The sequence below is a fragment of the Psittacula echo genome, assembly GCF_963264785.1.
Source record: "Psittacula echo genome assembly, chromosome: 6".
Classification (NCBI taxonomy): Eukaryota; Metazoa; Chordata; class Aves; order Psittaciformes; family Psittacidae; genus Psittacula; species Psittacula echo.
In genome coordinates, this window is record NC_137743.1 from 35,080,921 (window position 1) to 35,107,533 (window position 26,613).

General features: G+C 41.1%; 1 protein-coding gene across 1 annotated transcript in view; it reads left to right on the forward strand.

The window, feature by feature from the left end:
* THSD7B (thrombospondin type 1 domain containing 7B) overlaps nucleotides 1–26,613 on the forward strand; it is a gene marked incomplete at both ends in the record, with an annotated part of 281,668 nt that overhangs the window by 160,020 nt on the left and 95,035 nt on the right. Inside the window, 2 exons of the mRNA XM_080620490.1 lie at nucleotides 9,526–9,726; nucleotides 14,165–14,428. Of these exons, the coding sequence (XP_080476616.1) occupies nucleotides 9,526–9,726; nucleotides 14,165–14,428 (465 nt within the window). The remainder of the gene's footprint in view (nucleotides 1–9,525; nucleotides 9,727–14,164; nucleotides 14,429–26,613) is intronic.

Here is a 26,613-nt window from a genome sequence, read left to right on the forward strand (position 1 = left end):
GCCTTCCAGTGCAAGATTTTCAAATGTATTTTCCTAAACCAACATAATGCAATGCTTTCGAATGCTTGGTTATCTGAAAGGTGGTGCAAGTGATTAATTTGATCAAACTTAATGCCAAAAAAATTCAGACTGAAATGGACATTTGTCTGGACAAGTTTAGAAGGCTGTCTTCTGAGACCTTCATAAGGTTGGTTTTGCCATGGGAGTTGACCATAGTGTTGAGCTCTTTACTGCTGTCATGAAAGACAACCATGGGGTGCTACCAAAAGCTGTACCTAGCTGGAATAAAACAGGCTTCATGAGATTTTAAGTTCATCCAGCTATCACCAAAAAATTGAATATATAACTGATGCAAAACTTTCTAAAGGAAGTCAGTGCTTTCTTAAACAGCTAGGTGCTTTTCGAACTTGTGTTACCAGAGTTGAGTTACTTGAGTTACTGTAAATGTGTTTGGTTTACATTTTGTCTTGTATTATTTGGCATGTTTGATTCTTTTTATTTACTGTGGTCTCAATATGTGTGTATATAACAAGATGTCTTAGTTTTATTTTCAAGTTATGCAATAAATAATTCATCTTAAATATAACTTGATGATAGTGCTACAAATAAATTCAACTCAAGTAATTTTAGTAATTGTGGGCCACAGAAAGAGGAAAAAAGGAAGAATATTTTTGCATTTTGTTATGTCCTCTGAAAGGAGCAGAAGCATAATTTCTGTCATTAATAATCTAATGCACTTTCATTGATTTTATTTTTTATAGAAAATGGAAGTAAAAGCAATTCAAAACCTATAATAACATTAGGAAAAAAAAAGGGAAAAATTGTGAAAGGTTCCTTAGACTGATTGCATAATGTAGGAGCACTCAGATTTCAGTTATTCTCTGGCAAAGTAAATTTGAAACATTTAAAAAATCACATTATTTTGTCTTTCTAGCCAGGCAGACTGTGAACCATTTGCAGTAAGAAAATACATGTATTAAAGTGAAAATGGTGCTAGACATTGATGTACCAATCTTGTGTTCTGCATTCACTATGTGGGTGGGAGGAGGAATGGCCTTTACAGCAATGTATTTCTCTCCTACTTCTCCTTAAACAGTGGGCAGTCTTGGTTCACAGATGAGGAAAAATTAAAACATCAAGTAACATAGCTTGGCAAAATTGACATGTACAGCTCAGTTCTTACAGTGATTCTAATCATATATTCCAAACCAAATAATCCATAAACTTATCCATAAGTATGAAAAATTGTACTCTTAAGAGGTTACTTTAAAGTGGAACAGACGTGAGTCCAGTTTAAGGCATTATATGGCAGAGGTCAGCCCGCACTGATTTTATTGCCCTTGTAATCCCTTTCAGCTGCTTTCTTCTGTTGCTTTCTCATGTTGGCTGAGAGTCATGAGCTGTGAAGAGTGAACAGTGTGGGAGGGATGTGTGCTTTTGGTATGCAGACCTTTTGTACAGACTGCTTTGTTCCTTCTGGTGTATGCCAGTGGCATGGAGCTATGGGGGAGTTCTGTGGCTGGGTCAGACACATGCAAATGGCTACCCCAGCAGAGGCATGGCTTTGGCTGTGCTGGAGGTCGCCTTCCACCATGCTGGCCCCCAGAAAGCTGCAGCTAGGACTCCTCTTTTTCTGAGCCTCCTGTACTTCTCTTTCCCCATGTGCATACCTTATTGTGGGAAGGCTGCAGAGAGGAACCAACTCAAAGAGCTGCTAAACCATGGACCTTTAACTTGAGAAGGATCTTCACGGTTTTGCATGCTTTTTTTTTTTAATTTTCATTCCAATTCTATCCCAAACTTCTCCCCTTTCCGTCGTTACAGTCTTTTCTCCATGCTACTGCTCTGTACCAAACTTTTCTACCCAATTCTTTTCTGACCTCTTTTCATGCAAATCATTTAAATTGCTTTCCTTTATCTTTTCAGTTGATATTTACCATCTTTATTGCTTCCCAACACCATCTCAGGTTCCTATTTTTTGTTTAGAGCACATTAGTGGGGGCTGTGTTTATTCAGTACTGTGTTTGCTCAATGGCATTGTTAGCCCTTTAGCACTACTGTCAATATAATTAATAATTATAAAATGGGAAACCGATCTTACAGCCAGTGTCACTGCTGCATAACTAGTTGTTCCAGCTCTTACTCTGGTATTTTTCCTAGATTTGTATCTGCGATGTCCTTCCTGGCATCATTTGTTCTTTTCCTCAGATTTAATTTTAATGGGGTTATCTTTTAATTTTAATTTTTATGTTTTGCTTCTGTTAGTCCAGACTTTGGAGACACTTAATTGCAGAGAGTGCTGCTACATCCAAAGGGGCTGTCACAGTGATGAAAATGTTTATTTATGTCCTTATAGAAGCTGGACCCTAGAGTTAAACCTGAGGGCCAGCAGAGCCTTATCTTACATTATGTCTGCGTCTGCTCTCCTATAACTAGGAGTTATGTTAACGTACCAAGAGTAACATAAATGTTCCACATGCTCTAGTGGAAGGTGCCCATGGCAGAGAGTTTGAAACCAGATGATCTTTAAGGTCCCTTCCAGCCCAAATGATTCTATGATTCTAAGTATAAAGAAGCATCAATACAGAAAATAAATGAGGTCATCATAGAATCATAGAATAGTTAGGGTTGGAAAGGACCTTAAGATCATCTAGTTCCAACCCCCCTGCCATGGGCAGGGACACCCCACACTAAACCATGTCACCCAAGGCCTCATCCAACCTGGCCTTGAACACCGCCAAGGATGGAGCATTCACAACCTCCCTGGGCAACCCATTCCAGTGCCTCACCACCCTCTCAGTAAAGAATTTCTTCCTCATATCCAATCTAAACTTCCTCTCTTTAAGTTTGAACCCATTACCCCTTGTCCTGTCACTACAGTCCCTGATGAATAGTCCCTCCCCAGCATCCTTGTAGGCCCCCTTCAGATACTGGAAGGCTGCTATGAGGTCTCCACGCAGCCTTCTCTTCTCCAGGCTGAACAGCCCCAACTTTCTCAGCCTGTAGTCAGCAGGTCTGGATCCTTATTTTCTTCTTTTTTTCCTAACATATTATATGTGAACTTCTTTTTCACTTATCATTAGTCATATATGTAAGTAGTGATATGTTATCTTGTTACATTGAGGGGTAATGAAAATAATTAAGCAACACAAAATGGGAATTTTTTTGAACAATGAGAAGGTAAACAGCTACATTCAAAGGATTCCTTTGCCTGTCATGCTGGCTTTGATTTTTCACACATTTTTAGAGTTTGAAGCCAGGGAAGGTTATTACATCATTGTGTCTTCACCTCTTGAGCATTAGACCTCTTGTCTAACCTCATAGATCATCCTGTTATTCCTGTACTAAATCAAATTATTTGATTTACACTGCTGCATAGCTTTAGTTTTAGTGTTTGTCCTGAGTGTACCTTCCTGGAATTATCAGTCATTGTTTTCAGATGTTCCAATGACATTTAATTCCACAGTTTTGAAACGACTAATTTAGGTTTCCCAAATTGAAGTGCCATGGACAATATAATTTTACTGGTTTGTAGTTGATATTTTCACTCTTCAGCTTTTTACCCATTGCAAACTCTTGAAATGAATTTTTAAAGGAGAATTGATTATAACTTTGGTAAATGAATATAATTACCAAGACTGTCTGTAATTGGATTTTTACTTAAGAGGAACTATATTTATGTTGTCTTTCCTTATTGGAGGCAATGCTATGCCTGTAATATTTTTTTCTCAATACACTCCTTTTGTTAGGACCCTCTGTAGTACTCTTAAGTCAGGCGTGTGTCTCCTGAGAGCACTTGAGTTACCCCAGTTTGATGCTGACATACTTATTTGGTGGTGATGTAGCGTCATCTAAGGATGCATTCAGTGCCTCTGCAATTTGGCAGCATGCAGATATTTGATCTCACCATATAAAAGTTTCTAGAAGTGTCTACTGTTTGCTTTTAATTTAGGATAAATGTAGTTAAATAATACAGCTTCCATATGCTTCTGTGTGTCATATGCTAACATGGTGGCATACAAACATACTCTTGTGGGTGTAAAAATAAAACCAGAAGGCAGAGTCTGTCATCCTGTTAGACTGAGTATCCTGTTAGCAGTCCTTGTTCAGTGTCCCGACAGGACTCCATAACTGCAGAAAGGGAAATTTCCTCCTCAAGCTGTACATTTAACACTTGACTTATGTCTGGAAGCAAAGAGGTTGCATCTGCAGCTATTTTCATTGCTCATATTAATTGTTAACTTTTCTTGACACCCTAACGAGTGTATCCACACTCTGTTAAACAATTCCAGCTCTTTCCTGGAAAAAAAAAAAAAGTTATTATCTTTTAGCATTTTAAACCTGATTACTTTTCAGTTTAATTCGTGATATTATTTCTGTTGTTATGAGAGAAGATGTACTTTTTTTTGGGTGTCAGCCATTGTTTTGTGCAATTCAACAGAATTGCATTATATTGTCATCCCGCTTGGCCCGAAGTGATTATTTCTGCTTTGGTGGCATTGACTGGTGGTAATAAGAAAGAATAGCAAGAGTTCAAAAGGAAATCCTACACTTCCCCTCTTTATGGGAATCAATATTATAATTTTAATCCGTTTATCTGGTAATGTCCTGTTATTAGCTGTTTCTGTTTGTATGTTTGTGGCCATTCTAAATGCTGCAGAGATGGCAGAAGTCACACATTATATCTCAGAGGGATTTATTGTTACTATGTGATTTTTTTTTTTCTCAGTGCATAGGGCTGCAAGTGGACTGCATTTGCTCTCCGGTGGTACCCGCTTTAAAAAAAAAAGAGATGTTGACATAGCAGAGATGGCTTTGCGGTATGAGTTTATTTAAAACCACTGTGACAGAACTGAGGATTACGGGGAAATATTTTTTTATGCAACATAAACCACACATGAGGCAACCCAATCAGTAGTTTGAAACCACAGAGGATGAATAATTTTACTAATTTTCCTGAAGGTCCACTGAAAACAGATTTGTCTCATTCTATTTCCAGAAGTGCCCGTATTTGAAAATATTTTTCTTGTAAGTGTTAAAGCTAACTTAACTCAGAAATAAGTTCTCAGCAGGCAGAAATGAGGTGATGAGTTCCTGAATGAATCACTGGAGTCTATCTGTCAGCTCTGCTGATTTCTGTCTGGCCCTTTTCAATCCATTAAAATGCCCTAATGGGGCATTTATTTTATTATTTAATTTATTTTAGCAGTTTATGCTGCTCACCTGAAGCATCACTGTAAGCATGTACCAGAAACCCTGCCATTTTTATGACTGACATGCCATAAATATCAGGCCCATTAAGCTCAAGCTTTTAAAGGTAATTCAGCTCAAACTGAAGAAGTCATGCATTGGCATTGTCTTTGAAGATGTCAGCAGTCTCTTGAGTAGAAATTAATTGCCTCCTAGTATGACTGAAATGCACTGTACTGCTTTGGCAAATCCAAGGCAGCCTGAGTTTTTGGTATCTAAGGGTACCAGATGTTCATGGCTGGCATTTTATTTATGCATGTGAAACAAGAAGTGCCTGCTCTAACAGCAGTGATGCAGCTGCTTGGTTGGGTCTCCAAGAAGGTGCTCATCTGGACCTACCAACTTAGTAATAACACTGCTGGCAGTGATAAGTGCAGAAGTGCAGAAAAGCAAAATGTTTGCTTTCTAGGTAGTGTCTTAGGCATCAAAAAATGATTCTTGGATTCCTTGCTCTTTGGCTGGTGCCTTCTCTGTTTGCTGGCATGGGGGTTTTGTTGCTGTCTCAGGAATGACCAGGTTGAGTTACCAAGATCAGCACTTACAAAAAGCAGCAATTCTCTATTTTCAACCACCTTTCTGTCCCTAATCACCTCACAGGAGATCATCCTTCTCTCCTCCTTTAAGTCTTAGGTCTCTTACTAGACTATCCATTGTATTTTCTTCTTTTCAACTCCATCATGTCTCCATGCTTTTACATGTATAATCCACTATATTATTTGTAATTTTGACTTTCCTCTACACCAGTTTCTTTAAGCTCCATGATCTCTGTCAAATATTTGCCCTGATCTTATATGTCATAGAGTCATAGAATCATAGAATAGTTAGGGTTGGAAAGGACCTTGAGATCATCTAGTTCCAACCCCCCTGCCATGGGCAGGGACACCTCACACTAAACCATGTCACCCAAGGCCTCATCCAACCTGGCCTTGAACACTGCCAAGGATGGAGCATTCACAACCTCCCTGGGCAACCCATTCCTTATATACCCATTCCTTATATACCCATTCCTTATATACCCATTCCTTATATACCCATTCCTTATGTCCTTATATATCCATCACTTTCAGCATCAAAATAGGCTCAACAATCTCAGTGACTTATTTGTATGCTTAAAATTAAGCATATTTGTGCAGAAGATGAGGCTATTAGGTAATAACTCATTGCAGCATGGAGTGTCTAGTTTAACATTGATATTTAGAAGTTCCATCACTTGTGTTGCCATTAATAAATGTCAGGAATGAATTGTGGTCTTCTGTCAGACAGTAGTAAACATTGCAACGTGATGGTTTATTACGCAGTTGCAAAAATTTCTTCATGGGGCTGGTGGTGTAGGATACTGTTCGTTTCCCTGCAGACGCTAGTGGCTGTCATGATGCTGAGAGGATGGTTTGCATATACTTGGCCATACTTCACATGGACATATTTGTGTTGCCAGATCTTTGGTGTCCTTGCTGAAGGTAATGAGGCTACATAGACCTTGGGCATCAGATTCTATTACTTGTTTAACCTTCCTGAATAGGGCAATTACGCTGCTTTCCCATACAGAATGGTGACCTCTGTCCTTACACTCTTGTAACTGAGAAGGGGAATGTGTCCAAGTTTCTGACTGCTGGAGTTGAGAGCTAGGAAGGGTCACAAGCACGGAAAGTCAAAGGCGAGGATCAGCAATTTAGAGGTAGTTATTAATATGCTGATTTATTGTCATTTAAGTCTAAAGAGACTTTTAACTGTTGCTTACCTTTTGCATACTCTTCAAAACGCTGATTTTTTTCTTAGAAACCTAACTACTTTTTTCTTTTTCTTTTCCATATGGTTGCCAACCCATCCCTTGCTCCCATACAGTTCTGTAGTTAAAAAACAAAAATCAGGTGTACTCATTGCTAAGTTACACCCCAGTAAATCCTTTAACTGTTACTTTCCTTTTACTTCATGCACTCCTAGTTGCATTAAGTGCCGGCAACAAGGAAAAGCATACGCTGTCTCAAAAACCTGAATTATTTAGGAATCTCCATAAAATAATATTGCAACTTGTTAAATAATAAAATCTCAATTAAATAATTTCATCTTCTGTTGCCTTATGATATGATGTGTGGACTTGCCTGAAATCAAAGTGCATGAGATGACTAAACTCTTGCGGCCAAATTCAGTTCCTACCTCTGTTCCTGACTTTATTACTTTAATCAAGTCATGATCTTTCCTTTGGTTAACCTACAAAGTAGGATATAAATAGCCTATAATCTTAGAGTTTTTGTGAGAATTAATTATTATTGATGAAATGAAAGACTCCATGATGTGCAGACTATTTTTATTTATTATAATTACTTATTAATTCACTGAAACTTTAGCAAGTTTTATTACAGGCTTCCTGTGACTCAGATTTACACATTAATAATTTTGTCCTCCATCATGGCTATCCAGTGCCATTATCTGCCCTGAAAAATTAATTATTACAGTCCAAAAAAGGATAGGGGTGTTCATAGAATCATAGAATAGTTAGGGTTGGAAAGGACCTTAAGATCATCTAGTTCCAACCCCCCTGCCATGGGCAGGGACACCTCACACTAAACCATGTCACCCAAGGCCTCATCCAACCTGACCTTGAACACCGCCAAGGATGGAGCATTCACAGCCTCCCTGGGCAACCCATTCCAGTGCCTCACCACCCTCTCAGTAAAGAATTTCTTCCTTATATCCAATCTAAACTTCCCCTGTTTAAGTTTGAACCCATTACCCCTTGTCCTGTCACTACAGTCCCTGATGAACAGCCCCTTCCCAGCATCCTTGTAGGCCTCCTTCAGATACTGGAAGGCTGCTATGAGGTCTCCGCGCAGCCTTCTCTTCTCCAGGCTGAACAGCCCCAACTTTCTCAGCCTGTCTTCATACGGGAGGTGCTCCAGTCCCCTGATCATCCTCGTGGCCCTCCTCTGGACTTGTTCCAACAGTTCCATGTCCTTTTTCTGTTGAGGACACCAGAACTGCACACAATACTCCAAGTGAGGTCTCACGAGAGCAGAGTAGAGGGGCAGGATCACCTCCTTCGGCCTGCTGGTCACGCTCCTCTTGATGCAGCCCAGGATACGGTTGGCTTTCTGGGCTGCGAGCACACACTGAAGCCGCCCCATACTCATTTTTTCATCGATCAACACCCCCAAGTCCTTCTCCGCAGGGCAGCATGGAGTGTTAAAGGAAAAGGGCATAGAGGTAAAATAAAACTGGTGGCAAATCGGTGCATCTTAATTCCTGGGCGAAGCCCTTGCAAACCTTGTTTGACTTGTGCCTGGCCCCAAATTCTACATCCAAATTCAGAGACCAGAGCCCTAGCCCAACCCTGTGCCTCATGTTTCCTATTGCCATGGCCCAGTCTTAAAGACCTGTAAGCTTTGAGCAGAGGACTAGAGAAATGCATCGCATGTGAATGTGGGCTGCAGTGTTGGTGGTGCTGTGCATGAAGACAAATCTCAGTATATGCACAGGGGCTCTGTTTCTGCTTGTGTGCAATGGCATTTCAGGTTGGATGGAGCTCAGTAGAGTGACACTGTCCTCAGTTGAGAACTGCAGAGCAGGTTTCTTTTATTATTTTCTTTTCTGTTTGTTTGGTTTTGGTTTGTTTTGTTGTTTTGTTTTTTTTTTCTTTTCCCCTGTTAAAGGATCCGTTCAGTAGTTCTCATTCATCCATCCTCATAGCAAGCTGTCGTGCACTGTAAAAGCAGACTTCTGGTAAAGTGCAGTAGCTGCAGTCCTTTTGTATTGTGGCCACAGACTGAACGCTTGTGCCCTTCCTCTTCCACATCTCCATTTATGCCAAAGATTCAAAGGTTTAGATGGCCAGAGAGTGGGAGAGCAGAAAGGATAGCACAATATTTAGGAAACTGCAGTTTCAGTTGCATGAGTGTTGTGTACATCAAAGCTTGGGAATCCTGATCTTGACCAACTATATTTTCTGGCACATAGCCACAGTATTATATCTTTTCTTGTTTGTTCATACAATGTATCATTGTTGAAACCATTGCCCTCACCCTTAAAATGACTTCCTCCTTGAGAAGACTGAATTTATATCATCATTTAGAGAATACATGGCTCAAATAAGATTGTGTCTTCATGGTTTTGTGAAGTTTCAGGCACATATTTGAGTGATGCATGAATAATGACCTAAAAATAAATCAGCGTTATCCTATTAACCCAGGAGAGAGAATCTCACATAGAACACAAGTACTGACTGCATAGAGTATAAACACGGTATAAGAGTATAAAGATTTCTGTACTTTTACTTCTCAGCTGTTACATGCCTCTCAGAGCACAATGACTCCGCCAGTGTTGATGACTGCTTGCGGTGGGCTGGAGCTATGCCATCCCTTGTACAGGAGTGCCTCGTTCCCTGCAAAGATGACTGCACATTTACGCCTTGGTCAAAATTTACAGCATGTTCATTTGGCTGTGAATCAAATCAAATCAGAAGTAGGAGGCGGTCACTAACAGGTATAATCTTTTCTAATATTAATCTGATGGCAATACTTGTGGATAATACCTCTCAGATGTTGGTGAACTGTTGTTGGGGTTTTGGGAAAGCCTAGACAGAATACTGATCATACTTAATTGTTTTTTTATCTGATTCTGATCATTGCCTGCTTTATTCACATACATTTTGGTATGAGAATAGTGCAGAAAAACTAAGCAGTTGAAAGCCATTTTTAGGCATAAACCAAATGCAGCTATTCATTGTGCAAGTTTATCTGACCTATTAATCTAGGAAGCATGCAGCAAACACGTATACAAGTACATACTGTACAAGCACAAATCAGTGTGATTTTCTGTTTAAGACTCTTGAAATCTGGCCAAAGTTTAAAACTGGGAGATTTGTGCTCAGCAGTATCCAGTAGTTCAAGGGGGCAAATTAGTACCATGAATAAAGAAAAAACAGTATCATTAAACTAATTTTGTTTGTTCTTTTATATGTATCCATTAAAAACTCTAGTTCAAACTGTCATGTGGAGCAGTCTCCCGTACTTGCTGCTGTGGTTTGTTATTATGTAATCTGAATGCTGACCAAACTGAAAAGCTTTAAAACTCTATAGCATCAATAGTTTGGAACTGCTTGTTTTGTTCAGAGTTGTCTTCCCCACACATGCATAGCTAAATCAAATTAAAATGAATTACACTGTTTTCAGAAGGTTTACAAGAAATTTACTGTTATTGTTATTCTGAAAACTGGCATCTTTTCATATTTCTGTGTGGTGTTTGAGAGCTATGGTGCAGCTGGCTTGAGTTTGCTTCATTTATAGAGGTGAAACTTGAAAGACTTCTACTACAGTGTAGAATACTAACATGACTGTAAAAATATCTTCTGCGATAATGCCTGGGAACTGAATAGCAGGGAATTATGGTGGCTACCACTGCTCTTTTCTTCTAGACTCACTTGTACCTGGCTGCATGGCTGTCTTGTTATTCAGTTTGCTACTGCTGGAATGATCCAACTTTTTAGCAACTTACAATTACAGTATGCATATATAATGGCTTCAAGCTGCCATTTGTCAGTATGGCTTATTGAAGGATAAAGACTCTTCTTTTACTTAAAAGCCATTATTATACATTTTTCTATTGTTTCTGCTAAAAAGCATATTCTAAAATGTTCTCTGTATGTTTATAGTAGTAGAAATCCTTTATCCGTATCAGAATAATAGGTGACTGTTCTTGTAGAAAATATGTAAGAATTAAGTGAATACTTACTTCCAGGCAGTTTTAAATCTGAATTTTCTTTATGAACATCTGTGCAAGTTACAAAACAGTGTAGGTTTGACCTATCCCCTTTCTTCCTATGTTCTGTATCAGACATAAATCCATTCAACTAAGTGGATCAGAAACAGTTTCTCATAGATTTTGATAGGTTGTCTCTTCACCAGCAAAGCATTTGTGACCAAACACCACCAGTGTCTCCATTATGACCTTGTTGGATTCCCTTCCTCCTGCTGGGAAGGAGCTCATGGCCTCAGCCCCCACCCAGCAAAGGAGTTCTGAAAAACAAGTGGTCAACATGCAGCAGGAGTCCCAGGCTATGCTGGGGCGGGGACAGCACAACACCATAGATTACAGCGAGGGAAGACCAAATCAGATACCGGTTTTGATTTGACCATATTTCAAAAGGGAAAGTCAATGACATTAGTGCTGATCTGCGGTTGTGTAAAACTTCATGAAAAGTGGAGCTAGCCAGAAGTCTCAAAAAATCTCATCCATAGGAACTCAGTCCAAAGATTTAAGGAAAGTGCTATTTTGGGAAGTATTTCACAATGTCAGGAGAGTCCTTTGTCCATTTGTATTTCACCTTTCTGTAAGAGTAGAATGGTACCTTCTTGTTAAATACTCTGCATGTTCTCACGTGAATGTTTTTTGCTTGATTCTGAGAGTTTGTCTTGGTTTAAACCAAGCCAGTAACTACATACCATGCCGCCGCATTGCAGAGTTCATTAACAGTGTCATTTCATAGGAATCTGCTAATTGTTTGCTAAGTATTTGCTTGCCTGCCACTCAGTTTTTAACAGTATTATTCATTTTACTTTGTAAGTAATCACAGACTTACGAAATTAGTCATTACTTAAGAAATGAAAGACTTGTTACAAAACATATCAAAATTCAGTCATTATAATGAAAACAGTTTCTAAGGAAGTCTTAATTAATACAGTCAATTAATTCACTTTATTATGGATACAGTGCATTTTCTGTAGGAAGGTAGATTTTTAATGTTGCATGGATTTTTATGCACCGTATGTACTACCTGATAGTACTTAATGAATATAATATTTGTTAGTGTGTAGAAATTTAATTTTAAAAGGAAAATACTATTTAATTGAAGTATTTATATCCTCGAAAATTCTGGAGATAGTATTTTTATAGTAATTTTTAAAGCTATCTGTGAAGGTGATAAAAAATATCACGATCACTAATTCTAAAACTATTTCTTTGTGAAGAGTATTGGATGAATGTCACTTTTGCCCTCAAATTAGGGCTTTCATGCCAGTTTCATTAGAGGGAAGATTCCTACAAAACAGGTGGCAGAGAAAGTTGAAAAAAAAGTGTCATATAGGTGTGAGATTATTAGTATCTTTACCTGTGTCTGATGTGCTTCATGCAGTAATGGCAAACATGGCCAAGTCCCAAATTCCCATGTTTACCAATACAATGCAGAACACACAGCTGTAGGTATACACTGAGTTTGTGGCTTCTGTCAGCTCATCAAACATCACATGCTGGAAATGTCACTGGAGACCTCCCAGTCTATTAAAAGCCTTTAAAAAGACTTTCCTTGAAGTATGTGGAGTTGTACTTCTTATTATACCTTAATCAAATTTTATTATAAATACATAAGATTATATATAAATATGTATATATATATACACACAGAGAAATATCAAGATGCCAGCACTGTTTAATTTCTTTGTGTTTATTATCCTTTTGTGCTAGAACTTTACATTCCCCTGAACTCTGAAAATACAATTTTTAAAGAACTGGGGCTTGAAGAACAGTCGTATTCATAGAATCATATCATAGAATTCTAGGATGGTTTGGGTTGCAAGGGATCTTAAAGATCATCTAGTTCCAACTCCTCTGACATGGGCAGGGACACCTTCTACTTCCTATCCCTACCTGCTCTTGTAAAAAGTCCCACTCTAGCTTTCTTGTGGACCCCTTTAGGTAATGGAAGAGGTCTGCAATCCTTGCCCTTATCTTTGAAAGTATATGTTTGTATGCAAACAGTTATTGATGGCAGCCAGCTTGTACTTGTGTTATATTGTGAAAAGACTCTTGGTTCCAGACTAGAAAGAGGGTTGTGGGGTTATATAACTTACCTTTTGTTCTTAGTATCTTTTTTTTTGTGTGGAATACCAAAGAGAAAACATTTCTTTAGGGAAAGCATTAAAAACTTTTTTCAGGAGTATTTTTAGAGCATTCAAGATCCCTAGTGAACATTTTGAGTATGGTATACAGATGTGGTTTGTTAGTGAAGATGAATTTTCCCCTTCTATGCAGATGACAAATGCAAAGATGTTTCTGAACTCAGCCAGCATAAAGATTGCTTCATAACATGTTGGCTAACCCGTGCCATGAAAAGCATTGATTTTATCATTAGAGGCTGTATACAGACATTTGTTCCCTTGAGTGGGTATAGGGATGCAGGGAGCATGAATTCTTATCTTTACATTATCTCTTCTTGTACAAGGGACCTCTTCATATGTCTAGAAGTCTTGCAGGAACAAGCATGGAGAGTACAGTTGCAGAGAGCTGTACCACAGGTTTATTTGAATGCTGCTGCTTCCTGAAGCTTCTGAAAGAGCCTTCTTTTAAAACCTGCTGAAGGAATAGAACAAAAGAAAATTTAAACCCAAGTATAACCATTGAAATGCTATCCAGCCCTAATAATTTACTGAGGATTATCTTTTGTGCTTTCTTCAAAGCACGGTTTGTGAGCAGAATGCATCTTCAACTAATTTGTAATGTAGCCTCAAAGAAGTTGTGGCTAATATAGAGTTCTTTAGAAGCAGTCCCAGTAACCATTGATTGTGAGCAAATACAAACAAAACAATATATTTATTTTCATCAGATAAATAAAGAAAAGTGTTGCTATATAAAATTAAAAGGTATTATCTGGGCAGACCATTCCTAAAGTAAGATTTTACATTTTTCTCCTTGCGCTACCCATCAAAACAGTATTTCCAAGTTCTCTGGCTGCCCCTCAAGATAAATACCTTGTGAAGACCATAGCCCCGGCAGAAGCTAGTAGATACTTCAGAAACGTTCCTCGATGGTAACATTCGGATTGTCTTGGTTCTAATGTGTTGAATTCATGCAAGTATAAGTAATATGATGTGGTGTTATCAAAAGTAGCAGATGTTAAGTAATGAACAAATTTCTGTGGTTGGAACAGGGCGAAGCAGAAAGCGAGACAAATGCCAGAATATTGAAGTTTATCCTCAAGTTGAAACAGAGCTGTGCCCCTGCGAGGTGTTTACCTCCCAGCCCCATGGAAATTGGTCTGACTGCATTATCGGAGGAGGTACCTCTGAGCCACAGTTTCAAACACAGTCCCACAAAGACACGAAGGAGTGTGGCAAGGGTGTACGGCTGCGAGCTATTGCCTGTTACGATAAGACTGGCAGACTAGTGGAACCATCTCACTGTAGCAGTTCAGGTAAGGAGATCTAAAAAAGTGTACAATGCATGTAAATAATCATGATGCTGAGCTTGGTTATCCACTCAATGGTTCATTTTAGAGCCAGCCTGTGGTGAAATAGCTTTCACAAAGTTGTCATAAGTGTTGAACATTGTTCTAATATCTTTTTACTGCTCTTAATACTGAGGTTTTCCTCAGTATAAGGATGTGCTGGCATTTCTACAATGGAAATGAAGTAGAGGAGAGCTACAGTTGGCTACACTATCAGAATACCAGAAGCATTTCTTTTCTTTGTCTGAAAATCCAATAAAAGTATAGGCTTAGAAGCTATATTTGTTTGAAGATATCACCCACTTTTTCAGAAATTTTTATACCTTTTCACTAAATTTGCATGTTTGCATGTTTTTTTTTTCAAGGAAGGAATCAGGAATTTTCTTGAGATAATATTTAATTACAATACCCTTATGGCGTCACCTGCTGTCGCTCATGCTAAGTACATGACTTCAGCAGCCAGTGGTCTTCTCCTTGCAATTTTGTGCCGGTCTCAAGCTTAAGTTGATTCACAGTGTATATGTCAATGTCACTGCTTGCTGGGGGTCTGGGCTGTGGTTCTGTCCACTTATATTTCACATATAATAAAGTGAACTATATACAAGATATAATCAAGTAGCCTATATCAAGCAGAAAGAGGGCAGAATTAGAAGTAGAGCAAGCAGGAAATGTCATTCCATCTGGATATTTTCTGCCAGCTTCCATGGTCTGTCTCAGACAACATCCTTGTCTGTAAACTGGGGAGACATAAATTTGATGGATGGACCACTCAGTGGATAAAGAATTGGCTGGATGGCTGCACTCGAGACTTGCCCAAGCAGAGACTGGTAACAAGTGATGTACCTCAGGGGTCAGTGTTGGGACCAACTCTGTTCAACGTCTTTGTCAGTGACATGGACAGTGGGATTGATGTGCCCTCAGCAGGTTTGCTGATGACTAAGCTGTGTGGTTCAGTCGATCCACTGGAGGGAGGAGATGGGATGCAGAGGGACCTTGACATGCTTGAGAGGTGAGCCAGTGCCAGCCTCATAAAGTTCAACCAACACAAGTGCAAGGTCCTACACCTGGGTAAGGGCAATCCCACGTACAGCTACAGGTTGGGTGGAGAAGAGATTCAGAGCAGCCCTGCAGAGAAGGACTTGGGGGTGTTGATCGATGAAAAAATGAGTATGGGGCGGCTTCAGTGTGTGCTCGCAGCCCAGAAAGCCAACCATATCCTGGGCTGCATCAAAAGGAGCATGACCAGCAGGTCGAAGGAGGTGATCCTGCCCCTCTACTCCGCTCTCGTGAGACCTCACTTGGAGTATTGTGTGCAGTTCTGCTGTCCTCAACATAAGAAGGACATGAAACTGTTGGAGCAAGTCCGGAGGGGGACCACAGGGATGGTAAGGAGGCTGGAGCACCTCCTGTATGAAGACAGGCTGAGAGAATTGGGGCTGTTCAGTCTGGAGAAGAGTGTGTGGATATCTCATAGCAGTCTTCCAGTATCTGAAGGGGGCCTACAAGGACGCCAGAGAGGGACTCTTTATCAGAGACTGTAGTGGTAGGACAGGGGGTAATGGGTTTAAACTTAAACAGGGGAAGTTCAGGTTAGATACAAGGAAGAAGTTCTTTACTGTGAGGGTGGTGAGGCACTGGAATGGGTTATCCAAGGAAGCTGTGAATTTTCCATCCCTGGCAGTGTTCAAGTCCAGGCCAGGTTGAACAGAGCCTTGGGTGACATGATCTGGAGTGAGGCATCCCTGCCTGTGGCAGGGGGTTGGAACCAGGTGAACTTAAGGTCTTTTCCAGCCCTAACTATTCTATGATTCTGTGAATCACAGTTTGTTGCTATTATTACACTAAGTCAATTTACACAGAAAAGCCCTTCTCTTAAGGGCAAATTCTGTACCTATCCCGCTCCCAAACCACTTACACTGTCTGACTTACAGTCAAAAAGCTTAGCATACCACACAATGTGATGTAGTAGGTTGGAACACTGCTATATGATGGGAGAGGGAGAAATGATGTCTCAGGAGGAGATTAAGTAATACAGTGAGAACTATTAATACTCCCAAATATGTAAGGGAGCAGAGAAAGAAGTGGAGCTGCTCTGTGGAGGGTCTGCAGGATGAGGCTCAGCAGCCTGAGCTGCATGTAATAAAAGGAAAAAAGCCCACTGAAATGAAATGATTCAGTCTTAGAGTGAATTCCTCTCACAGCTGTTGATGGCTGTTCCAGCTGGCTGCACGTCTTCATAAAGCAGCTTTCCATGGTTTGTGTTTCAACAATGTGCTTTTGTACCAATTGATTATGCCTCTGTGGCCCATGAAGGAGGAATGCTCTACCTTTCCCCCACAACATTACCTTTTCTTCTGCGAAAAGGGAGCTGTTGGGTTTGCCTGTGCTGTGACTTGCTCTTTCAAAAAACTCAGGGTTTTTAACACTATTATAAAGAAAAGGTTGTGCGTGGGGCTTTTCTGAATAACCTTGAAGCCTGTTTTCTGTCAGTGATATTTATGTGGCATTTTTAATGGTCTGGCTTCTCTTAGGGAGGTAGTAGGGAGTGGTAGCTCAAGGGAATTATTGTTGGCTTTCTTGTCTTCAGCTTTTTATCTGAGCAGAAATAATTGCAGCTCAGCCCTGGCCCAGGATCCATGTCAGAGGCCAGAGGGGTGGTCAGTACTGTACAACAGAGCCTTGTCATATGTCTGTCCTCAGAGTGTTCTGAAGACCGCTAGATTTGGAAGTGGGATGTAAAGCAAGGGTGAGATGTTTTCCTTCTGGATGCTCCACAAGGAGTCCTCCTAAGGGTGGACTACTAATCTCCAGCCAGACCCCAGTTTAATACCCAGTATGTTTAATCTCCTAATTACTACCCATGTTAAAAATCTTCCTTTCCCTGCAAGGTGAGTGGGAAAGCAGCATTGCCTTGGTCTCCAGAGGACATAGGTATTTTGGTGACTTTAGATGTAAACTGTGCAAAAGTGGGCAGAAAGTTCAAAGTTCCATGGACTCCACTACTATCACTTTGGAGCTGCCTTCCATCCAGAGCAGTTTAGTGAGGATAAGCCTGATATTTATGATCTTTAAAGCTGGGAGCTTTCAAAATACACCTCTGAACACATTATTGAATAAGTGATAGAAACAAATCATTATCCAATTAATAATTAGCAGAATGTTATTCAACCATAATAGAGAAGAGCAAATTACAGAAGCATGCAGAATTGCTAAGCCCTGAGAAATTGTTCATAACAGGGTTGTTTTTAAGTAGCTCAGTTTGTCTTGTTCACAATTATCATCAGGTGACCTTTTAACATTTGGCAGCTGACCATATTATGGCTAAGTCGTTGACCTACATATTGAATGTCAATCACTGTGATATCTAGGCACTGTTCTTGCTTTATAAGATGTGGGGGTAAGTATATTCCTCTTTTAATGCATAGAATTATAGAATGGATTTGGGTTGGAAGCAACCTTAAAGATCATCCAGTTCCAATCCCCCTGCCATGGGCAGGAACACCTTCCACTAGACCAGGTTGCTCAAAGCCCCATCCAACCTGGCCTTGAATGCTGCCAGGGATGGGGCGGCCACATCTGGGCAACTTGTTCCAGTGCCTCACCACCCTCATAGTGAAGAACTTCTTCCTAATACCTAAACTAAATCTACCGTCTTTCAGTTTAAAGCCATTCCCCCTTGTCCTATCATTGTTTCTTTCAGGTCTTCTGATATCTCATTGTTTCCTGCTCTTTTCCTTTTGCAGGAGAGTGCATTTCCTTCCTTTCTCTTAAACCAGGATGAAATGAGAAGTTGTAAGACTTAGACCTTAGTTCTTTGCTACATCCTTTTAAAGAACTTTTACAAAATTCAGAAAGAAAGATGGAAGGATGTAAACTTTGTCTTAGAAGTAGATTTAAGTTTGACACCAAGTAAGATGACACCAAGCTGTGTGGTTCGGTTGATATGCCGGAGGGAAGGGATGCTGTCCAGAGGGACCTCGACACGCTTGTGAGGTGGGCTGATGCCAACCTGATGAAGTTTAACCATGCCAAGTGCAAGATCCTACACCTGGGTTGGAGCAATCCCAGGCGCAGCTACAGGTTGGGCAGAGAAGAGATTCAGAGCAGCCCTGCAGAGAAGGACTTGGGGGTGTTGATCGATGAAAAAATGAGTATGGGGCGGCTTCAGTGTGTGCTCGCAGCCCAGAAAGCCAACCGTATCCTGGGCTGCATCAAGAGGAGCGTGACCAGCAGGTCGAAGGAGGTGATCCTGCCCCTCTACTCTGCTCTCGTGAGACCTCACTTGGAGTATTGTGTGCAGTTCTGGTGTCCTCAACAGAAAAAGGACATGGAACTGTTGGAACAAGTCCAGAGGAGGGCCATGAGGATGATCAGGGGACTGGAGCACCTCCCGTATGAAGACAGGCTGAGAAAGTTGGGGCTGTTCAGCCTGGAGAAGAGAAGGCTGCGTGGAGACCTCATAGCAGCCTTCCAGTATCTGAAGGGGGCCTACAAGGATGCTGGGGAGGGACTATTCATCAGGGACTGTAGTGACAGGACAAGGGGTAACGGGTTCAAACTTAAACAGGGGAAGTTTAGATTGGATATGAGGAAGAAATTCTTTCCTGAGAGGGTGGTGAGGCACTGGAATGGGTTGCCCGGGGAGGTTGTGAATGCTCCATCCTTGGTGGTGTTCAGGGCCAGGTTGGATGTGGCCTTGGGTGACATGGTTTAGTGTGGGGTATCCCTGCCCACGGCAGGGGGGTTGGAACTAGATGATCTCAAGGTCCTTTCTAACCCTAACTATTCTATGATTCTATGAAGTTTGTTCAAGACTTGATAATGCCATGAACGCAAGGTGTAGGACAACAAAAATAGTTAGAATAGAATAGAATAGAATAGAACAGAATAGAATAGAATACATCAGTTTGTAGCTTTTCTAGAGAGCAAGCTCTGACTTTTGCCTTCTTGCTGCAATGATTTTTATTTTTCCTGACAGAAACCTGGCTGTTGAACTTACCAGTTCAGTAGGGTTTAGTTCACTTGTATCAATGTGACTTATTATATGAATGTATCATAGTTACCGAGTGAGCGTACTGTGAGTTTGAGTCCAATGTAGAAATTAATCGCTACTCAGACTCATTAATCGCAAGGTCTGAGGCTCTGATTTTACACTGAGATTTTTGAGCAATTCTTAATTTCCAGCATAAGGGGGGAGACACCCAAACCAAAAAAGTCTGTTCATCTGTTTGTTGCAGTCTAAACTCCAACTCTCCTAAGCCTATTATCTACAAATATATTAACCCTTTAAGCATGCCTTTTCAATAGGAAATGGATTTTCTCCCCATTGGCGTAGTTTCTGCATACAGAGTATCCCAAGGTCCAAAATCAGTGAAAACAAAAGCATTCCAGATATGCCATAATGGAAATGCACTACTAGCTTGCCTGGTGTCTACAGTTTCTTCTGTGAGGATGTAAGACATGGGCTGGAGGGACCTCTGTACTGACTCAGCACAACTGAGCACAGTTTGTGTGAATACTTTGGGTCAACTGTTGTGGGTACATACATCAAATGTCAGTAATTTAACTATCTTCACTGAAGTTTAGTCATGAGGGTTAGCTCATAATCATTAGATATAACAAGGTTAGCTCACGATCATTAGATACGACAAACTTAGCTCATGACATTAAACATGCAAAACCCAGAACTGTCTGAATTTTATTTCTTTCTATACCAAACCTTTTCTCTGATGTTCAGAAAAAAGCACAATATAGCTTTTTTCTTCCTTTTATTTTATATTTTTTTAATGACTAGATTTTGAGATTAGTCCACTGCTTTATTTTAGTGATAAGCCATTGTTTTCCTTGATCACCCATTCAATACGCTCAACAAATGAGTGACCTGCAGCTTCCAAATTGAGCTAATTATTTTTTTTTTTTCCTGGATTTGGTTCACTCTTCTTTTCTTTCCTTTAACTTGTAAGTGCACTTATGAAATCATGGATGGGGCTAACTATCCCTAACTACATTGCAAAAATGTAATTAATAGTTTGCCTCAATATGCCTTCCCATCAGAAGACTGGCTTGTACTGCATTCAGCTTACTGCAAGTGCAGATCTCCGTTTGCTGGCTGGTGTTTGGAGCATCCTTGTTGGACATGAAATTGTCCTCTTAATTGCAGTTCCTTTACTTCTCAATCTGTCATCCAAGTTCCTCATAGCTCTTTTGTTTTGAATTATTTCATGTAGCTCCTTTGCCTCTCTTTCTTGTGTGCTGTGCCAACAGGGTTTTTTTAATCTTAGGGGAACACAGGGTGCCTCATCTGTTGCAAATTAAACACTGGAGATTTCTGTTGTTTTGCACAGAGGTTCTGATTTTGATCTAAGCCACAATTTATGGAAAGCAGGAATTTCTGAAGAGCATTTATATTGTTCAGGTTCCACTGTGCTTGCGACACAGGAACCTGGACACAACAGACAGACAGATCCCGGCTTTAAATCACGGAGCGATTTGCTTCAATCTACAGTCACCTTAAAAAGCTTTCATTATCTCTAAATTTATAAACAGCATGCTAGGGATGCTCCTATACTTCCTTATTCTCAACAATGCAGTGTTTTCTTGTACGTAGTTTAGTTGTGGGTGGACAAACCAAAGAGGACTAGGATTGCACAGAGGGTTCCTCAGCACCTTCTGATGCAGTGGTGTCACTTGTCTCCTCCCAGTCAGGTCGATGAAACTGCTACTGGGAAGCTACTGCCAAGGTCATCTTTAATCGCAGATGTGTGGGATTAGCAAAGATATGCACTAGGAGGAGTTAAAAATGTTAGTGATTTGAAAACTCATAGTTTTTGTGGTTGCAGGAGGGATGTTCCTTGCTCTGAGGCACATCAGGGAGCATGTGCCAGCAGTCACAGTGCTGCTTCTGTCATGATCAGCCATGTCCCCAGTGTTGAGAGATTTAGGACAGTATGCAAAGGTCACGGATCGGCAGTTTCAACTCCCACAGCTGAAAGCCAGGTAGTATCAAGTCTCATGAAATTTGATTTTCTGAAAGGTCAGCCCAGAGTAGTGCTGTATTTCTACCCAGGGCATTCCTCTGGGGTTTATGCTCCCTTACATGAAAATCTTGGCCACCAGCTTAACAGACATTGCATGACCTACCTGTGAGTTAACACAAGGACCTTCTCTAAAACCCTGCAGTGTGTGAATCCCTGCACTGTCATTTTAGGAGAAAATGAGCTATTTTCAGGTAACCTTTAATCAGGAGCTTATAATAATCCTTCTGCAAAATTGTATTTTTGTAGCTCGAAAAAACATAAGCAGAGTTGAATAGGTATGTCAGGCGAGCCTGATAAGGGGAAAATAATGGTCTGTGGTGGCCTTTCCCTGAAACATTCCCTGCATTAACACACACCCCCAGCCTGGGAGTGTGAGGGGGAGAGTTCTAAGACCTTATTGTTAGTTGGACTAGGTTTGCAGCTTATTGCAACAAATTCCACTGACGCTTGTAACGTATTTGTATCTACCTTATCTACAAGGAATAGTGAACCAATCTGAAGAAGACAACAAGGAGATAGAGAGGAATCAAACCAGTTTTCGCCAGCTATCTGGTTTGGACTGTTGCCGCGCATGAGCAATGGCACTGTCGTGGTTTAAGCCCAGGCCATAAATTAGAACCATGCAGTCTACTTCCCCCCCCACCCCCCCAGAGGGATGGGGAGGAGAATGGAAAGAATGTAACTCCCACGGGTTGAGATAAAAACAGTCCAGTAACTAAGGTATAACACAAACCACTACTGCTACCGCCAGTAATAATAATGGTAAGAGAAATAACAAGGGAAGAGAATACAACCGCTCACCGACTGGTACCTCACCACTCACAGACTGATACCGATACCTCACCCCCCACCCAGCAGTGATCCAGCCCTTCCAGGCGACTCTCCGTTCTACATCCTGGGCATGACGTGCTGTGGTATGGAATACCTCTTTGGCTAGCTTGGGTCAGGTGTCCTGTCTCTGCCTCCTCCCAGTTTCCCTCCTCCCTGGCAGAGCATGAGACTCACAAAGTCCTTGGTCAGGGTAAACATTCTGACCAGCAACTGAAAACATCGGCTTTATCAGTATTATTCCCAGGCCGAAAGTCAAAACCACAGCACTGCACCAGCTACTAAGAAAGAGAAAAAATGACTGCTACTGCTAAACCAGGACAGGCACACGGTTCAGAAATTCAAACTGAGGAAGACATTGAGCCTTCATCGAAATGACCCCCACGTGAGACTACTGGGGGTAGTGTGCAAATGCATATAAGGTGTTCCCTTAATTTGAATGAAGCTCCGCCTACCCTCAGTTGATGCATATGTAAAACCAGCCAATCCCTCTGATGTAGGTTGGCCCCCTTCGTCAGAGGGAGTGTGCATTTTGACAACATAAAAAGCCCAAACCTCATGTGGTAAGGGGAGGCAGACCCTCATACCGCCCAAGTCAACGTTGCCTCCACGGGGACGCCCGATACGGTGGAGCCTGCCGCCTCATACCGTGATGATGTCTCTTGGAGCTGGTTTCCTAAGTGCTATCACATGGTCTCTGGGGTTGGTAAGTTAAACACTGGATAACATCACTGTTTCTTTAACCCTTGCCTGGCTTTTCCTTCCTAGCTCTTCCCCCTCCCCCCCCCCCCCCCCCTTTACCTCTAATAATAAACTAGGGTTCTTTTACCCATTGTGTCTCGCCTCTCTCTCTCAACATGAAATCCTTGAACCCTGGAACATAATTGTTGATGAGGATGGGATTCCAGGTCTGAGAGAGTGTGAGAGATATTTGGCTATAACAAGCATTAGTGGGGCCGTGTAGTGAGTTTCACACCAAGTTCCACGTCTCATGTATTTGTGTGTCGACATATTAGGGTATACGAGAAATAGTACGGCTGGGTGATGGGGTATACAGCCTCCGGGTTCCACGTCTTGCATCTTCGTGTGTAGTGGGGCCATGTAGTGGAGTGCACAGCTACCAGATTGTGCCACACCTAAGTGGTTAAGTTGTTAGTTGTGAGTAACCACGTTCAAAAAGAAGCTGTCCACCAGCGGGAAGGGCTAGTGGAACTGATAGCCTGTGGGAGGGGGTATGTTTGTGTCCTCCTACCTACAGGTCCGTGGTGGCTGCCTGCAAAGTTTGTTAAGCCATACCATGAGCTGGACCTACAAGTTCAAGAACCCAATGCCTCAGCTGCAGGAGCTGACCTTGAATTTCCCAAGAGGAATGTGACAGAGAAAGAGAAAAAGGAGTGATTTGCGAAACATCGCTTGGGGGCAACTGAAAAGTAACAACTTGAGTATGTGTGCTTGCAATGTAGCTATTATTAGAGGCTCAGATTTTGTGTATAAACCACCTGTATTTACTAGCCATTTGCTAATAAGAAACTACACCTTGTATCATATGGATTTGTCACTTGTAAAAGAGATGTTAGAGCATGCAAATTTACAGCAGCTGATGGAACATGCTAAGGCAGAAGCGAGAAAAATTCTGATATGATGGTAGTGTTATAAAGCAGGTAATGGAACCAATTAAGAGGGTGGGAGAACCCCACTGGTGGGAAATTCTTTCTTTGTCTGGTCCCTCACTGCCATCAGCATCTTCAATGCTCTGCCGCACCCTATAGTAGTTATACTGCTAATGTAAATCTGTATGTGCTTTGCCATAGTAACGACTTGTTCCTGGGTGACGCAGGTGAAACGCTGCATTGACAACAAGGTGCAAGGACTGAAGTTGGCCAAATGCCTCCTACCATAGTCAAGGGCAAGACTGGGTTGGTCTCTGCATTTGCCACCAAGAAGAACCTTTAGCTCCGCTGCTGGCTGCAACCCAGCAGGCGTTGAGCGGTGGGGATACGTGCCATGCCAGACCTTGATGTGAGGGATGGCCTGCTCTGTTATAAAAGAGGGCCATCCAGGAGGGAAGGGCAGGCCAAGCAGCCTGGGGTTGACACAAGAGAGGATCTAGTCCAAATCCCCTGCTCAAGCAGGGGCATCAAAAGTAGGTTTTATAATTAGCATAAGTAGCTGTTATAAGTATAATAACTATCGTATTTGAATCTTCTATTCTCCAAGGCTAATGTCAAGAAGCTACTCTTGTGTGATTTAAGATTCCTTAAGCAGAGAAGGGGATAAAGAAAGCCAAGGACTGTGTCTTTGGAAGTAACAGCATCTATTCCAGGTTCCCGAGACTCCCAGTATATCTGGCCAACACAGTGGTGAAACCTTGTTTTTAGAGCCTGGACATTACCACTTTACTTTGCTTTTCCTCCATGTCATCTAGAGGCTTGTTACCAATTTGCGAAGAACCAAAGCCAAAGTGCTCACCACCTTGATTGTGCAAAACAAAAATAGGGCAGCAATTGATTTTTTTTGCTTTTAGTACATAAGCATGGGTGTAAGGACTTTGATGAGTTATGTTGCATGAATTTAAGTGACTACTCCAGTTCAATACATGCACAAATAGGAAAGTTAAAGACCCTCACTAGCCAGCCAACAGAAAACAACAGGTGGAACCCCTTTCAGGGATGGACGTAGGGGTGGAACTGGCTGCAAAAAGCTGTTATATTATTAGTGGTAATAGGTATTGAGTTTTTATGTATTTTATGTTGTTTTCCTTGTCTTTCAGCACTAATCCGTTCCCTTATAGACAGTATATTATACAAAACTGTAGTACGGATGGTAAATCTTTTGTGTGTTCCAACCGTGGACCATGGTGTGGCATGTGTCAGTGACAACAGATAATGGTCTGTGATGAAACACACAAAAATAGAACAGTACTGTTTGGCATGGGTTGTGGGAACATAACCTTGAAAATAGGGGAGTTAACACCGCTGTTAGCAAAAGGGAGTCTTATACCAGTTGCAAGACACATGAGATAATGGTCCGTGGTGGCTCCTCCCTGAAAATCCCCTGGAAGTCTTACAGTCCACTTTGAAAATCCCCGAACAGAAACGCTTTTGTACTAACTGCACAGTCCTAGCAAATAGCCGTAATGGGCTGCTCCTTCCAATGTAGGCTGGCCCCCTACATCAGAATGAGTGTGCCCTTTCTCTAGCATAAAAGCCCAAGCCTCATGTAATGTGTTGAGGCAGACCCTCATACCACCCAGGTCAACGTTGCCTCCGTGGGGATGCCCACTAAGGTTGAGCCTGCCACATTGCACTGCGATGATGTCTCTCGGAGCTGGTTTCCTGATCATCATCACATGATTTTTGGGTTGGTAAGATAAACACTCACCAAAAATTCCCATCACTGTTTCTTTTACCCTTTGTCGGCTCTTCCTTGCTCTCTTTTCCTACAGTAATGAGCTAGTTGGTTTTTTTATCCATTGTGTCTCACCTCTCTCTCAACCTGGAATCCTCGAACAATAGGTTAAAGAACTAGGAGCCAAGTCTATCCTGGACTGATAGGAAACTTAACTTTCCTACACGGTAACAATTTTGGGAAAAAAAAGTTTGAAAGCTATGTTAAATATATTCCTGTTTATTTTTGAAATTATATCTTGTTTGGCAATTCCTGTGGTATACAGTTTTCTGTATCTGGTAAATTTTATTTTGAAGAGTGAAATTGTTGCAGAAATCCATGATTTTGTTTTGGAAATCTTCAGAAATAGAAACTTTTCTATACAGTTTTCATGTGTGTTTTTCAGAATATTCCTAAGTATTTAATTTCATTCTTAGTCTAATTGAAATTTTACATTGAAATTTAATTTTTTAACACAAACCATTAATTCTAGAATCTAACTAGTTTTAATTTTAAGGGGATTCTGTGCTTTAATAAACAGCATCCTACAAACATCTTATGGATGAGGCCTCATTTCTGGAGGCCTTATTCTTGTCAGCCTAATCTCTTTTACAAGGAATATGGGCAACTCTGCCTAGGCTGTCCTCTTCTCAGCTCCAGATCCCACAGATCCCCCTCAGGATGCCTCCTCCTCCTTGAAAGTGTGGGAGTGGTAGGTCGTCTTGGCACCATCAGTTAATGACAATATGTAAACCCTGTGCTCAGACTACCCGAAACCTTCTATTGGCATTTGGGTTTAATTAGTTATTACAGTACTTCTGTTTCTCCTTGTGGTTTCTCCTATGTGCTTCTGCAGTATATCTGTCATGGTTTAAACCCAGCTGGCAGCTAAGACCCACA